Here is a 16,935-nt window from a genome sequence, read left to right on the forward strand (position 1 = left end):
TCCGGGAACCCAAGAGGCAAGCGAATTTTGGGAATGATGAGGGCAACAAATGTATAGATGTGCTCTACACAATTGATCTATGTATTGTGATGAATTTTATGAGCCCCAATAAATTGATTTAAAAAAATAAAATAAAATGTTCTAAAATTGAGTGTGTTAATGATTGTACAATTCTTCTTGAATTGCTTATTATATGCCAATAAAACTGTTTTAAAAAATGAAGAAAAATAAACACTATTTAAAAAAAAATAAAGTTGAAAGGAGTGGGGAGGGAAGGGATAAAATGAAGAGCTGATACCAAAGGCTCAAGTACAAAGAAAATGTTTTGAGAATGATAAGGGCAACAAATGTACAAATGTGTTTGACCCAATGGAAGTGTGTGTGGATTGTGATAAGAGTTGTATGACCCCAATAAAATGATTTTTAAAATAGAAATAAAACAGTATTACACGTTACAACATAGGTCACTATAAACCAGCAAGACACAAAAAATAACCAATTATATGATCCCATTTATATGAAATGTAAATGTCAAGTCTTTAAAGATAGGAAGGCTGATGCAAAACCTTTTTTTGCAACTATGGGTATATCTATATGTATCTATGAATATAAAGGCACACCCTGAAGACACTGCAGGTTCAGTTCCAGATCACAGCCAACAAAATGATGGAATGAAGCAAGCCACATAAATTTCATATATAAAACTGTATTTTAAAAATGTACATGACAAAGCTAAATAAAAGGTATTTTAGGAGAGAAAAAAAGTTGAAAGTTCTGTATAAACAAGGTTAAAGATGATGATAGAAAAACACTGTAGAATTTCACTAGGGGAAGTAACAAAGTTAGACACATAACCACTATCTGAGAGGCTGGTTGGTCAAAGGACCATTGGGAGACAGGCCTAGCAATCTGCCTCACCTAGGTCCTAGCCTTGAAAACCCCAAGGAAAAGTTCTGCTCTGAATACATAAAGTTGCCCTGAGAAAGAATCAGCTTAACACTCACTAACAATTAAAAGCTCTCACTGCCAGCAAGTTCATCTGACTCACATAGAATACCTGTATACATACAAGAAAATGCAGTTAATAAAAATTATTATTCAAATTTAAGTACCAACCACTAAAACCAGTGATGAAGATATTGAAGAACTCTATCAACCTCAATTGAAATTGATCAAACATACACTCAAGATGCACTGACATTTACTGGCAATTGGAAAGTGAAACTTGGAAAAAAAGAGGGGCATCAGTAGTTGGAATACTGGCTTGGTGATGAAAATGAAGCTAGAGATCCCATGATAGAATTTTGTAAAGCCAACTACTGCATCGCAAATACCTTTTTACAACATATAAGTAACTATAACATGGAATTCTACAGCTGGAAAATGCAGAAATCAAACTATCTCTGAGAACAGACAATGGGGAAGCTCACTATAATCAGCAACAACAAGGGCAGGGGCTGACTATGGAACAGACCATCAATTGCTCATATGTAAGTTCAGGTTGATGTTGAAGAAACGTAAAACAAGTTCATAGGAATTAAAATATGACCTTGAGTATATCCCACCTAGATTTCTGAAACATCTCAAGAAAAGATATGATTCATTGAATACTAATGGCAGAAGACCTGACAAGCTGTCAGAAGACATCAAGGGTATCATACATGAAGAAAGATAATTTAAAAGAGGGAAAAAAATCAAAATGGATGTCATAAGAGAATCTGATGCTCTTCTCTAAGAGTAGCCACAGCAAACAAAAGGAATGAAATTAAAGATCTGAATAGAAGATTTCAAAAGGCATTTTAAGAAGACAAAATAGTATAATGAAATGTGCAAAGACCCTGAGTTAGAAAACAAAAAGAAAGGAAATACTCCATATATATCAAGTTAAAAGAATTGGAGAAATAAATGCATGCCTCAAGTTGCAATACTGAAAGATTCTATGGGCAAAATATTCAATGATATAGAAAGCATCAAAATAAGATTGAAGAAATATGTCCCTATAATTAAAAAAAAACTTGACAATCAACCACTTCAAGAGCTAGTATATATATATAATCAAGAACCAATGGTACTGAAGGAAGAATTCAAGCTGCACTGGAAGCATTAGCCCCCCAAAATTGAAAGAGTATCAATTGAAATGTTTCAACAAACATGAGGCCCTGGAAGGATATTTTCCATTGCCCCATAGGCATGCCAAAGTTGGACACTGAATAAAAAAGATCAAAGAAGAACCCAAGGATTTGACTTATGGTGCTAGTGAAGAATATTCAAAGTATCATGGACTGCCAAAAGAACAAATAAATCTAACTTGGAGAAGTATAGCCAAAATGCTACTCAGAAATCAGGATGGGAAGACTCTGTCTGATATACTTTGGATATGCTACCCGGAGAGGGAGGCCAGTGTCTGGAAAAGGACATCATGTTTGGTAAATAATATAAGGATGGGCTGGCACAGTGAAAAACCCTCTAGGGCAGCGGTTCTCAACCTGTGGGTCGCAACCCCTTTGAGGGTCGAATGACCCTTTCACAGGGGTCGCTGGATTCATAACAGTAGCAAAATGACAGTTATGAAGTAGCAAAAAAAAATAATGTTATGGTTGGGGGTGACTACAGCATGAGGAACTGTACGAAAGGGTCACAGGATTAGGAAAAGGTTGAGAACCACTGCTTTAGGAGATGGATTGATGACACAGTGACTGTAACAATGGGTTCAAAAAGTAAAGATAATTATTAGAATGGCACAGGACTGGGCATGGTGTTTTCTTCTGTTGTACACAGGCTCACTTTGAGTCTGAACTGACTCAATGGCACCTAACAACAACAAGGCTTTCACTGTGAAAGAGAAAGCAAAAAGGTTTTGTAGTTAGGCAAAAACTGAACAAGTTAACAAAATTTACAACTCAGAGCGGCCTAGGATTATAACTACACAGAATAGTAATTCCAAGACAGATAAATAGTAATTCCAAGACACTAAAGCCCATCCTTGTTTGAATTAAAGTAACAATACTTAATCTGTATGACCAAAATGTTCAAAATGTGGGATGGGACAGGACTAGACAAGGCAGTGTTTCCTTCCATTGTAGAGGCTTACTATGAGTCAGAACTAACTAGACAACACCTAACAACAAAGCTTGATAGTGCTGCTAGACAACTGCCAGAAATAAATATATAGCTGAGAAAGAAACAATATCTCTAATAGTTTAGCATTCTATCAAACAAACTAGCAACAAAGAAAATGGGATTGGAAAGAAATTAGAAAATTCAATAGACAATGAAAACAGATCGTCGGGGATCAAGATGATAAAATAATGAAATTGCCAAGTGTGGGCTTTCAATACAACTATCTTATTTTCAAGAAAACAATGACAACTTCAGCAGAAAATTTTTAAATTATATATAATCACCAAACTGATATTCAAGAACCAAAAAAAAAAAAAAAAAGAAATTAAAATTGAAAACAACAACTAAAGAACTGAATTTTTAGCAAACAGTGAAGAACAGAAAAATGAAACTGGATTCTCAGAGGAAGAAGGAAAAAACATAAAGCAAAGAATGGAGGCAAACACTAGCTAAATAGGGCTGGGCACAGCTATATTCCTATAAAACATTATCAAGAAGAAAAAAGTTGACAATTCAAAATGACGAAAGGTTCAATACTGTCAAGAAAAATTCTAAGTTTGTAAACACCTAATAACATGAGTTCAAATGACAAACAGCAAAAATTTATAGAATAAGCAAAAACAGAAAACTCTACATGCATAACACATTTCACTAGAAAGGCAATCATTTTGAAACCCTACGTAGCATTTGCTACTAAAAGTCTAGTACACACAAGTTTATTATACACATATCCAAGGACCCAACAATTTCACTCCAATGTAAACAAAGGACTTTTTCACAAAGTTCATGGAAAAACAGAATTAAAGCAAAGTTAAAACTTTCCGCAATTTTTGAAGCCGCCTCCTATTCCCAAAACAAATATACACAAAAATACCATGAGGTGTGTACAAATATATTGAGCAGAGTCATAATCCTAACAGCTGAAATATGAAAAGATGATGATGACAACATATGTACAGATGTGTTTGACACAATGGATATATGTATGGGTTGTGATAGAAGCTGTAAGAGTCCCCAATAAAATAAAAATGCTTATATATGAAAAGAACCCAAGTATCCTTTCAGAATAAACTGATGAAATAGAAGTATATTCATCAAGGGAACACTACCTAACAATGAAAACAAAGGAACTTCAACTACCCACAAAAACATATAAACCTCACAAAAACATATATAAACCTCACAAGGTTAAATAATCAAAGGCACAAAGGGATATGTATTATCCCATTTAGATCAGTGTTTCTCAAATTTTTTTATCATTATTACCATCTATAAGAGATTTTTAACTTTTTCTTAATTGTATGCCCCAATTTTATTTTAACAGATATATAATAAAATGAGTTTATGCACTATACATGCATGTACTTTCACAAAAAATGTATAAAATATTTCTCATTTTCTCAATACAAGGTAAATTTAAGAATGGGTGAAATTTTTTAGTTACTATTAAAATTTTCAATTTATTAGCATTTAACTTTGAAGCTGTTTGTTAAGTAACATAGTAATTTATCTACTCATGTGTATACTCATTGAAGTGAATAAACACTAATATAGTTAGATTTAAAAAGTCTCTTTACTAAAATTGATTATGGAGATGACTGTGCAACTCTTATGACCGTTTTTATAAAATTGTATATATAGTATATATAAATTGTATATATAAAATATGCCATAAAACTGTTTAAAATAGACAAAAACCCAGCAAACTAATAAAACATCCTAAGAATTACTTAATCCCTTTAAACATTTTTTTTAACAAAAGGAAAAATACAGGCAATTGGTTTCTTAAAACCTAACACTATTTTAGTAAGTTTATAATTCTAGTTGGTTTGAGAAATACAGTTGTTAGATTTTTCACTCACATAAGTCAAAATCACGTGGTGGTTTTTTTGTTTTCTATCATTTAACAATTAATGATAGATTGAATAGAATTAAATAATAAAATGTAATTTACTCTGAATATCCTTGTAACATACAAAGGCAAGATCATGCTTTAATAACCTCACTGAAGGGCAATCAACAGGTATGGTAGGCTATCACAATATGAATTCAAGAGCAAATAATTGGGAAAAATTCCTCAAATCACAAACATCACCAGTTTTGTAACACTGATCTTGCTCACATTTTGTGTATCTTCCATGAACACAATGTAATATTGCTTATGTGATGCCTAAGAAAGCACAATATAAAAATTAATTAATGCGGCAGGGAACAGCTAACAAAAAGGTCAGTGATTCAAACCCATTTTGAACCAAGCTCTACTCTGTACTATAGGGTTACAATGAGTTGAAATAACAATGCCAGCAAGAGCAGACAAGGTTACATTCTGAAAAACCAACAACATACATGTTATTTCTCTCCTCCAAATAACCATTTTTGCGAATTGTGGGTGATATGCTCTCAATAAAACACGATTTAAGCCAAACCTCAAATACAGGAAGTTAGTTAATGGTTTTAAAACTTAAGATACTGGTGATGGGGGTGGTGGAGAGGACACAGCAGGTTGTAGACATTCAGGTGCTCTTCATGTGCTACTAATGTTCTAGTTCCTCAACTGTGTGGTCATCAGACTGTAATTTTCCACAATGTTTTAGTAGTAAGCATCAGACAACTTCCTAAGTTTCCATACTATTCTTTCTTAAATAGCTATATGAGCTTAAGTCTAATGATTTAAATCCCAAACTGGACCTGAACTATAAAATATTTTACATACAGCTGAAAACTATGAATATTTAAACAGAAAAAAAGAAAACTCTTAAGAATATGTTAAAAGGAATAACCAAACAATATGTGTATATAATTCTCAATGATAATGTCAATATGATATTAAATTCTAACTTGCTATTCCTAATGAAACAGAATAGTTACCTTTGGGGAGAGTTGAAGAGTCTTCTTTTTTCTTCCAATTATGTAAAGACTTTTTTCCTCTTCACCTTTCTCTATTCTGAAATCTTCCAGCTTCCTACAAATTTGAACAAATTCTCTTTTTAAGAAGAATCCAAGGTAACAAAAAAGATCTGGTACAGTTAAAATATCACTACACTGTAGTTTCTAACGAACAGCATGAAAAAAATTTTTTAAAAAACGAATTATACCACCCACGAAATGGTCTTGTAAAGAACTAAAAACCACCCTTTGAGAAAAACGAAGATGTAAGAAGAGATATTCATTTACTATATGGAGTCACTGAGTTCTGGGGGTTTTAATCATTTTATTGGGGGCTCGTACAATTCTTATCACTCCATCCATTCATCGTGTTAAGTACATTTAGTGCCATCATCACTCTCAATACATTTTCTTTCTACTTGAACCCTTGGTATCAGCTCATTTTTCTCCCTCCCTCCCTGCTCCACCCTCCCGCCCCGCTGACTCATGAACCCTTGAAAATTTATAAATTATTATTTTGTCATATCTTACACTGTGCGACATCTCCCTTCACCCACTTTTCTGTTGTCCATTCCCCAGGGAGGAGGTTATATGTAGATCCTTGTAATCGATTCACCCTTTCTACCCTATCTTCCCTCCACCCTCCAGGTATCACCACTCTCACCACTGGTCCTGAAGGGACAATCTGTTCTGGATTTCCTGTTTCCAGTTCCTATCTGTACCAATGTACATCCTCTGGTCTAGCCAGATTTGTAAGGTAGAATTGGGATCATGATAGTGGGGGGAGCAAGCATTTAAGAACTAGAGGAAAGTTGTATGTTTCGTCATTGATATCCTGTACCGGCTGGTTCGTCTCCTCCCCGCGACATATCTGTAAGGGGGTGTCAGTTGTCTACATATGAGATTTGGGTCTCCACTCTGCACTTACCTTCATTTACAATGATATGATTTTTTTTTGTTTTTTGATGCCTGATACCTGATCCCTTCGACACCTTGTGATCACACAGGCTGGTGTGCTTCTTCCATGTGGGCTTTGTTGCTTTGAGCTAGATGGCCACTTGTTTACCTTCTAAGACCCCAGACACTATATCTTTTGATAGCTGGGCACCATCAGCTTTCTTCACATTTGCTTATGCACACATTTGTCTTCAGTGATCACATCAGGAAGGTGGGCACACACTAATATGATTTTTTTGTCCTTTGATGCCTGATACCTGGTCCCTTCTACACCTCGTGGTCAAACAGGCTGGTGTGCTTCTTTCGTGTAGGCTTTGTTTCTGAGCTAGATGGCTGCTTGTTTACCTGCAAGCCTTAAAGGTCCCAGACACTGTATCTTTTGATAGCTGGACACCATCAGCTTTCTTCACATTTGCTTATGCACACATTTGTCTTCAGCGATTGTGTCAGGAAGGTGTGCATCATGGAATGCCAATTTAATAGAACAAAGTGTTCTTGCATTGAGGAAGCACTTGAATGGAAGACCAATGTCCATCTGCTGCCTTAATACTAAACCTATAAATATATGCATGTAGATCTATTGCCCCACCATCCTATATAAATATATTTACATATATACATGCCTGTATTCAGACCTCTATAAATACCCTTTGCCTCCTAGTTCTTTCATCTATTTCCTTTTGCTTTCTTCTTGTCCCACTAACATGCTCAGCCTTCATTTGGGTTTCAGTAATTTCTCTCGGTTACATTGCCCTTGCTGAATCCCTACCAGGCCTCTCACACCCTCCTTGCCACTAATTCTGCATCACTTGTTGCTCCCCTGTCTCTGGGTTGGTCAACACCACCTCCTTTCCCCAGCCTCCCCTTCTCCCATGTCCCCCCGGAACCATCTGTCCCGTTGTTTTCTCCTCCAGTCTGTTCATCCAGCCTATCTTATGTAGATAAATCTGCAGAAATAATAATATGCACCAAAAAACAAGGCACAGCAAGACAAAGCGACAAAAGAGAACACAACGATGACAGCAAAAAAGAAAACCAATGACCCAGAGAATAAATTAATTAAAAAATTTTTTTTAACTTTAAAAAAGAAAAACCTGTAAATAGATCAAGGTCTGAATTTTGACCTCTACATGTGTCCTCCAGTCAAGTCCGATGGGGTGCCACGCTCTGGCCCCAAAGTCTATCCTTTGCACTCTCTTGGGAGCTCCCTGCTCTGCTCCCCCCATTGCTCTGCCACACACCTTTAGTGTTTTGCCTCGGTGTCACAGGGTCAGACGGGGCCAGTGTTGTCCCCCGTACAGCTATGGGTCAGCAAGGGACATCATGTTTCATCGTGGGATCAGCCATATGGTCCACTGGCTTTTCGGAGCAGGGATATCATCCTCCTGGCCTGGTGGGCCAGGATGTGCTCCACTCTCTCTTCCTCCCCATTCATTTGCTCCCCTGTGCTCTGATCAGACATGCCCCTCTCCCCTAGCTGCAGCTTCAGTGCCATCCTCTAAAGTAAGTTCTTCTGTGGGGAGGGGCAGTTGTCCACATAGCTGGTATGGGGGCTGAGCCCAGGTCCCTCCACTGCCTCCCCTCTCCATGCCGGCACGCTGCATTCGCATCCCGGAACACCGGATTTAAGTCTAGTCCCTTTTACCCCCCTTCCAATTTTCTGTTCTCGCAGCAGGAGCTCCTGACAGGTGAGTTTTAACTAGTCGCCATTTTCCGGTTCATCCCCGAGTCACTGAGTTTTAAGTGAAGTGTATTGGTGACTCTCTAAGTGCTTGGAGACAGTGTCCTTATGATGTTTTGCCAATTTCCGAGACGCAACGAGTAAACTGAGAACACAGCTGCATTTGTTAAGACTGGCTCCATGGAATTGTTTATGCTTAGAGCAATTTTATCACAATGTTATTGTTACACTATGCAACCTGTGTACTCTTGCCTCATTAATACATAAAGCTGTACTTTGGAAATAAAATTTGCCTTTGGATCATCAGTCCATGTCTTTTTCTTCAGGTCATCACTCACTGCAGGTCCATACCACTGGAAGGGAATAGCTTACGAGATGGTACCCAGGCCCCCTCCCAAAACAAACAAACAAACAAACAAACAAAAACAGAAAAAGCTCCATTAGGCAGAGCTTTTGTAGTATTCATTTTTTCCCACTAGGAGAGCAGCAAGCAACTTGCTCTGTGTTAGTGTACCCAGTGGCGTCACCTCAGAAGGTTCTCTCTGGTCACAGTCCATTTTTTCGTTAAAATCTGTTTCACTGGAATTTCATTTTTGTGATGGTCAATTTAAGAGAATAGTGTACGGCTGTTAAATTTTGTTTCCTGCTTGGGAAAAATGCCGCAGAAACCACTGTGATGTTCAACACAGCTTACAAGGACAGCGCTATGAGAAAAACTCAAGTGTAAGAATACTTTTGTTTCAAAAAAAGAAGTATCAATTAATGACAAACCTCTTTCTGGACGTCCACCAACTTCCCAAAGAGATGAAAATGTCGGCAAAATGCATGCACTTGAGCTCAAAGACCAAAGACAGATCACTGAAGAGATGGGGAAGTTATCTGGGCTATCTTGGAGCTCGAGTCAGCAAATTGTAAAAGCAGATTTGGCAATGCAAAGGGTCACTGCAAAATTTGTGACTCAGGTTCTGACTGACCAGGCAGAAAAAGAGCATCAAGTACAAACACGCCATGCTTTGAAAGAACAGCTCCGAAGCGACCCAGACTTTTTTCCCAAGGTCATTACTGATGACGAGACATGGTGCTATTCTTACTTATAGCCCCAACCCTGAAAGCAAACATCAATCAAGACAGTGAAAGACGTCATCATCGCCTCGTCCCAAAATAGCTCATCAAGTGAAATCAAAGATCAAAATGATATTCATTTGTTTTTTTGATGTGAGGGGGATAGTGCATTTGGAGTTTGTTCCACCAGTCAGACTGTTAACCAAGCTTTCTATTTAGAGATTCTGAAAAGACTGTTTAACTGTGTGGCAAAAAAAGCCTGATTTGTGGCAGACAGTGGACTGGCTTTTGCTACCACAATACACCTGCTCACGCAGTCATCTCAGTGCACCACTTTTTGGCAAGAAACAGCATACTTCTTTTGCCCCAAGCACCTGACTCACCTGACCTCACTGCATTTGACTTGTTTCCACAAATGAAGACGTACATGAAAGGGCGGCAATTTGACAAGACAGAAGAGGTGAAGAAAAAAATGAGGTGCCATCAGCCATCCAAACAGATAAGTTTGAAAAATGTTTCCAAGAATGGAATCGCAGATTTGACCAATATATTAAGTGTAATAGAAAGCACTTTGAAGGCAATATGGTTGTTTTGTAAAAGTATTTAAATTCATAGTTTTGAAAAAAATTGTGTCTTGGGGGGGATGCCCCTCATATACTGAACAACTGTGCACTTAAGGATAATAATAGTACTTATATTTTAATTCAATCTTTAGCTTTTAGAAATGTGTATCTAAATATTTATGAGTGAAATAATACTTTATCTTAGATTTCTCTCAAGAGATTATGCAAGGAAGAAAAATGGGTATTGGAATAGATGAATATTGACTCTGAAGAAAATCTACCCTATTAAAGAGTTAGGAAATAATTTGAGTTAATTTCCTACCACATTTAAATTAGCTTTCAACCAATTACGAGGGGCTTCACAAAATCATGGGATAATAAATAAATAAGTTCCTGGAAAAAAGGAACTAAAAGATAATGACATTTTTCCAGACTCTTTTTGAAACCCTTTTGTACTTAAGGTATATTTCTATGATTACTTACACAACTTAGGGAATATAAACTATGTAGATAAACATATGCTTACATTATCACAGTCAGTATCAATAGAAAAATATATCCTAAAACAAACCTAAATATGGCTAGTGGTACCTCTGGTACAACCACTCTTCGTTTCCAAGCTTGCAGATCACGTTCGGTTGCAATCTGACTTCGTGGGGCATTTTGATGCATTTGACGAACACCTTCAACTTGTCCACTACGACGTAGACCAATATTTGGAGGAGACTGAATATCTAAACTTAGTCTTCTAAAACCTGAAATATAAAAAAGTTTACAAAAACAATTTCAAGGCAAGTGTTCACTTAACATGTAGCATGGATGTATTCCTCCTAAGACACATGCCAAAAACAAGGATCTACTAGAAAATTTTTGAAAATGAAAAGGCGACTGGGAATAGTAAGCAAAATTCAAATAGTAAAACAACATTTAAGAAAATTTGCCTCACATTCAATGTTCAGTAGACTTTCAGAGAATTTTTACAACTATAAGGTGTTGCTATCTAAGATATAACTATTAAAAAAAAAAAAGATATAACTATTATCTCTAGCTACAGAGTAAATGAAACCAAAGACTGAAAAATGAAGCAATTAGTCCTAAAGACTAATGAACTAAGTGAATCACCAGCATCTACTACCGGGAGTAAAACAGAAATAAACAGTGCCAGTTATCACAAACGACTGCTTGACTGGGATCACAACCGAAGATCCTAGACAAAGCAGAATAAAAATATAAAAAATTCAAAATCATAAAAAAACACCAGACATACTGATCAGAGATAGACTGGTAGAGAGCCCTGAAGACATTCTTCACAGACAAAGAGCATTTTAAAGTCCATTGTGATATATGTGGTCTCCCTTTGGCCCATTTTAAAGTTTTGTTTTGTTTTTTAAGGGAATGGGAAATTCACGTAGATTTAAACTCCTGTGCATTCCCTCTGACCATCTTCCAAGGATGTGAATAGCCTTGCTATCATGCAGCGTGCACTGGATAGTCAATTACTGCAAATGCAGTTAGGTTAAAATTTAACACCTTATCATTTGATCCCCCTCCTTTTGACCCATTTTAAGTATTTTCTGCTTTGTTATTGTTGTTTGCTAATGCTGTTTTGTATGTTTTTCTGTATATGAAATCCAGGATAGGTAAATTTATAAATATAGTAGCTGGATTAACGGTTTCTTTGCAGGATATGGTAGAGGAGGCGGGGGGATGGGAAGCTAATAACAATGGGTATAAGAAAAAAGAAAATGTTCTAAAATTGATTGTGGTAATGATTTTACAACTCTTCTTAATATGACTGAACTATTAAATTGTCTATGTGAATTACAGACCAATAAAATGTTACCAAAAGGCATAATTCAAACATGAAACTAAACCCATCCCCAGGGATCACCTTTCAGTCAAATAGCAGACAGTCCTATAAAGTAAGTAACTATACTCCTGAGAAATATACTCCACAGAATAATTAACCAATGAGGCCCAAATAGTAATATCTGCCTAAAATCAAAGCTCATAAGGTGCAGAAAAGACAGTCAAAAGGAAACAGGTAACTCATGGAGGAGTGTTAACTTGAAGGAACTGCAACATGTTATGAAACAAACAATGGATATATTGTGGATTGGAAAATTAATTTTCATTACACAATTGATGTGTGTATGGATTGTGATGAGTTGTATGAGCCCCTAATAAAATGATTTTTTTTAAAAGGAAAATTAATTTTCTCTGTAAACTTTTCACCCACTCCATGATAAAAAATAAAGTCTAAAAGTGTTTTCGATTATAATGTAATATTACATTACTATAAACTTCACCTTCAAAATGACATACCTAAAATGCACTTTATGAAAAATTAACACTAAAGGTAAAAATCCTCAAAACCCAGGTGGCTTTATAACCAGAACTGGAACTAAAACCACTAATTACCAAGCGAAAAGTATAATTTGAGCTACTAAAGTAGGCAGCCATAAATTAAGTGTAAATTAAAAATTCATAAAAGTGAAATCCCATGTAGAAATAATGCTAGCAGCATATGAACAAGAGCAGGGTGAGTGGGTGATGAAGCATGCACATGATAGTGGCACTCAGATCCTTTGGAACTACCAATGTATACCAGGTATACACACACAGGAGGCAGAGCAACTGGTTGGAACCCAGAGGCTAGAAACATGCCACTGGGAAGGAAGGCTATGCAAAATGTGATTTTTTCAAAATAAAGCGTGAAAAGGTCTCCTGCTATTTATATGCAGCAGAGAAATGAAGGTTATACCCTTTCCTGCTGGATGCTCTGTGGCAGTTACATAATCTCCTGTCAACTTGCAAGGGGGTGGGTGTCTAGCCTGTCAATCAGGCCATGCCAATTAGGCCTCAATGTGGATCTGGCCTTCTCCTGAGGATTCTTGGAACTCCTATATTCCTCCTTAGCTGTGGGAGACTCTGCTGACAAGCCAGCCACATGGAGCTACATTAATACATCCAGAGCCCTGGAACTAGAGGAGCCACACAGAGACCCATGCCAGCACTGAGATGCTTCTACTACCACTGGAGCCACAAGACTTTCCACCCACTAGCCTGTCATCTTCCTGCATTCAGCATCAATGCAAGGCTGCGTGAGTCTAATGAGGAATTTATAGACTAGTATTGGCATTTGGGGTAATACCGGACTTATGAACTTGATCTGGACTGGACTGGGATGTTCTCTTAATGCACAATTGCTCTTTGATATAAAATTCTCTCACACACAAGTGTCTCTGGATTTGTTTCTCTAGTCAACTAAGACTAACATATGGTCTAAAATTCTACTGCAGCTATTCCAGTTCTCCTTGGCTTGGGGGGAAAAAAATCCATATAGGAATAAAAGCAATTTCTACATTTTTAAATTTACATAATTATTCTATTTAACAGGTATTTAAACCAATTTTCAATACAAAACAGACATACTTTCCCCCTTTAAGACATTGCATTAAATGTCCCTATTAATCTAAATATTTTTATTAAAGCACTGATGTTTAAGAAATGTTTGGATAGTAAGTTCTTAATTTGACAATCATATTGTTATTCTCTAAGCAATTTGAAGATATGCAGATGTTTGCGACAGCATTATGTTAATAGTCAATTATGAGATATAAATTAAATGTCCATAAAGAGACTAATAACAAAGATTAGTAATGCCACACAGTAGAGTGCTACAATTTTGTAGATAGGATGATGATCTCTCAGAATTTATGTAATTTATAGTACATGTTGTAAAGGTGAAATACAAGGGGCAAAAAATATGAGGATAATAAAACAGCATTGCTAAAAAACTGTATGCCTTTATTAAAGAAAAATACCAAAGTGTGCCACTCTTCTAAGATGGTATGTCCATCTCTCTAATTCTTCCTCCAAAGACTTCACCACACAAAGTGGAAATTTGGGCATCTTGAAGATAATCAAACCAGGATGCTTTAAATGCTCCTCAGGTTCGGAGAACCAAAGGAGGCCTGGTATGATCAGATCAGGGATATAAAATAAATGAGTGTCCCAATGAACTTCTCGGTGGACAGCCCATTACAGAAAAGAATAAGCAGTATATTCTTTCTTTTTTTAGCTTCGGTTTGTGGCTTTTTTTTTTTTTTAATCATTTTATTAGGGGCTCACACAACTCCTATCACATTCGATACATACATCAATTGTGTAAAGCGCATTTGCACATTCATTGCCCTCATCATTCTCAAAACAATTCCTCTCCACCCAAGCCCCCATCATCAGGTCCTCACCTTTCCCCTCCCTCCCCGCTCCCCCCTCCCAAGCAGTATATTCTCATGACGGAAAAAAATTACTTGGTGTCAATTTCCTGGTGTTTTTCTCAACACTTGTTTTGAATTTTCTGTAAACTTCTTTACAATAAGCTGAAATGATCATCCTGTGGCCAAGATTACCTCTTTGGAATACAAAAGAAACTGCTAGTCAGAAAAAAAGGTTGTGAGCTATTTTATACTAAGCTACACTCTGTGTCTTGAACTGAAGTGGCCCAGCAGATCTCTTCACAAGTCACTGTTTTGTTGGGACTCTTTTTGTTAAGGTCCCCTAACAAGACTAAGACAAGTGGTATTACTAAGAAAACATGTCTGCAGCCACCCACTGAAAGCAGAGCCATAATTATAAAAACTTAGTTTGGACCCAGGCAAGGATGAACTGGAATCATGGTAACAGTATTCTTTGGCTAGTCCTTGTATCTTTTGCCTCTTGGTATGATGCACAACATAAAACAGATGACAACAATATAGAATTCATACTCCATAGAAGTTCAGATGATTTAAAAATTAATAAACAACAAACATAATATGAAAATAACGAAGGCAAAAAGGCAGGTAATGAATATGCAGATACTCAATCTGATTAGGGCTTTTAAAAACAAAAAGTTCAAATCAACATTAAGTAACCATCTGATGCCCATTTGAAGGGTTAAGAAAAAAAAGAAATCCAACCAACCAACATTTAGAGAATGAAACATCATCTTTTACATTATTTCTGTTGGGAGTATAAACTGTATAAATATTATAAAGAAAAATTTGACATTATCTTATAAGATCCTTAACACTTAGAAGTTCCACTTCTAGATTTATATACAAGAAGAATTCTTTCAAATACATACTACAGCATACATACAAAAACAATTGATGGCAATTCTTTTCATGACAAACTAAACTTAAAACCTGCTTCAATGTCTATCAAAAGGATGAATAAATTAGACATACTTATACATTATACAATAACTTTTTATAAATACAAAAATGTCAGTGTAATAGAAATTCAGTAACTTTAAAGACTACTTTATAATCAAATGCCCATTAATACACCAACTTTGCTTAACACATTAATCTCTAGATTACTATTCCTAAAAATAAGTTATTGTAAAATATGTTGTAAAACTAAAAGAATGTGGAATAGGGAACCAGTGGAGAAGTTCGAGGGGTCAGCCCGAATCCCAACTACTACGTGGACACCTGCCCCTCCCCCCAGAAGAATTTATTTCAAAATATGGCATTGAATTTGCAGCTCTGGTAGAGGGACATATCTGATGGGAGCACACGGGAGCAGCTGAAGAGGGAGGAGGAGCACGTGGGGCACATCCTGGCCCACGAGGCCATGAGGACGATGTTCCCGACTAGAGCAGTCAGGCAACAGAGAGGACCACATGGCCGGCCCCACTATGAGACATGATCCCCCTCACTGACCCATAGTCCTACAGTGGACAACACCGGAGACAGTGTGGGAATTGCGCCCGATCAGATACCACCACATGGAGGCAAAACACCAAGGGGGATGCAACAGAACAGCAAGGGAATGGAGCGGCGAGGCCCCCAGGGAATGCTGAAGGTGGACTTTGGGGCCAGGGCATGGTGCCCCAACGGACTGGATTGGAAAACACTCCTAAAAGCCAACAAACAGTCCTTGAACTAACAAGTTTTTCTTTCTTGTTTTGTTTTGTTTTTTTTGTCATTGGTTTGTTGTTGTTTTGTTGTATACTGTGGCTTGGCTTGGCTCTGTCTTGTTTTGGTTCATGTTAATATCACCCCAGGTCTGTCTAAATAAAATATGCTGGATGAATAATCTGGAGGAGAAAACAATGGGACCAACAGTTCTGGGGGTACATGGGAGAGGGGGAGGTGGGGGGAAAGGTAGTGGTGTTAACAAACCCAGGGACAAGAGAACAACAAGTGATCCAAAATGGTGGTGAGGAGTGTGTGGGAGGCCTGGTAGGGCATGATCAAGCGTAATGTAACCAAGAGGCATTACTGAAACCCAAATGAAGACTGAGCATGAAAGTGGGACAAGAGGAAAGTCAAAGGAAATAGAGGAAAGAGCTTGGAGGCAAAGGGCATTTGAAGAGGTCTAGATAAAGGCATGTACATATGCAAATATACTTACTTACATATGAGGATGGGGAAATAGATCTATGTGCGTATAGTTATAGGTTTAGTATTAAGGTAGCAGAAGCACATTGGGCCTCCAATCAAGTACTCCCTCAATGCAAGAATACTTTCTTCTATTAAATTGGCATTCTATGATGCTCACCTTCCCAACACAATCGCTGAAGACAAAGCGGTTGAATAAGTAAACGTGGTGAAGAAAGATGATGGTGCCCAGCTATCAAAAGATATAGTGTCTGGGGTCTTAAAGGCTTGA

At 37.1% G+C, this 16,935-nt stretch overlaps 1 protein-coding gene across 2 annotated transcripts in view; it reads right to left on the reverse strand.

Annotated features, from left to right (window-relative positions):
• Positions 1-16,935, reverse strand: part of BRWD1 (bromodomain and WD repeat domain containing 1) — a 152,913-nt gene that overhangs the window by 70,826 nt on the left and 65,152 nt on the right. For both annotated transcript variants that reach the window (XM_045284556.1, XM_030888683.2), the window contains exons 19-20: positions 10,841-11,024; positions 5,989-6,082 (exon numbers count right to left, since the gene is read on the reverse strand). In XM_045284556.1, coding sequence (XP_045140491.1) covers positions 5,989-6,082; positions 10,841-11,024 — 278 coding nt within the window. The remainder of the gene's footprint in view (positions 1-5,988; positions 6,083-10,840; positions 11,025-16,935) is intronic.

This window comes from Echinops telfairi, unplaced genomic scaffold (assembly GCF_000313985.2).
Source record: "Echinops telfairi isolate 266 unplaced genomic scaffold, ASM31398v2 ScPeMD7_7469;HRSCAF=8507_0, whole genome shotgun sequence".
NCBI classification, from domain to species: domain Eukaryota; kingdom Metazoa; phylum Chordata; class Mammalia; order Afrosoricida; family Tenrecidae; genus Echinops; species Echinops telfairi.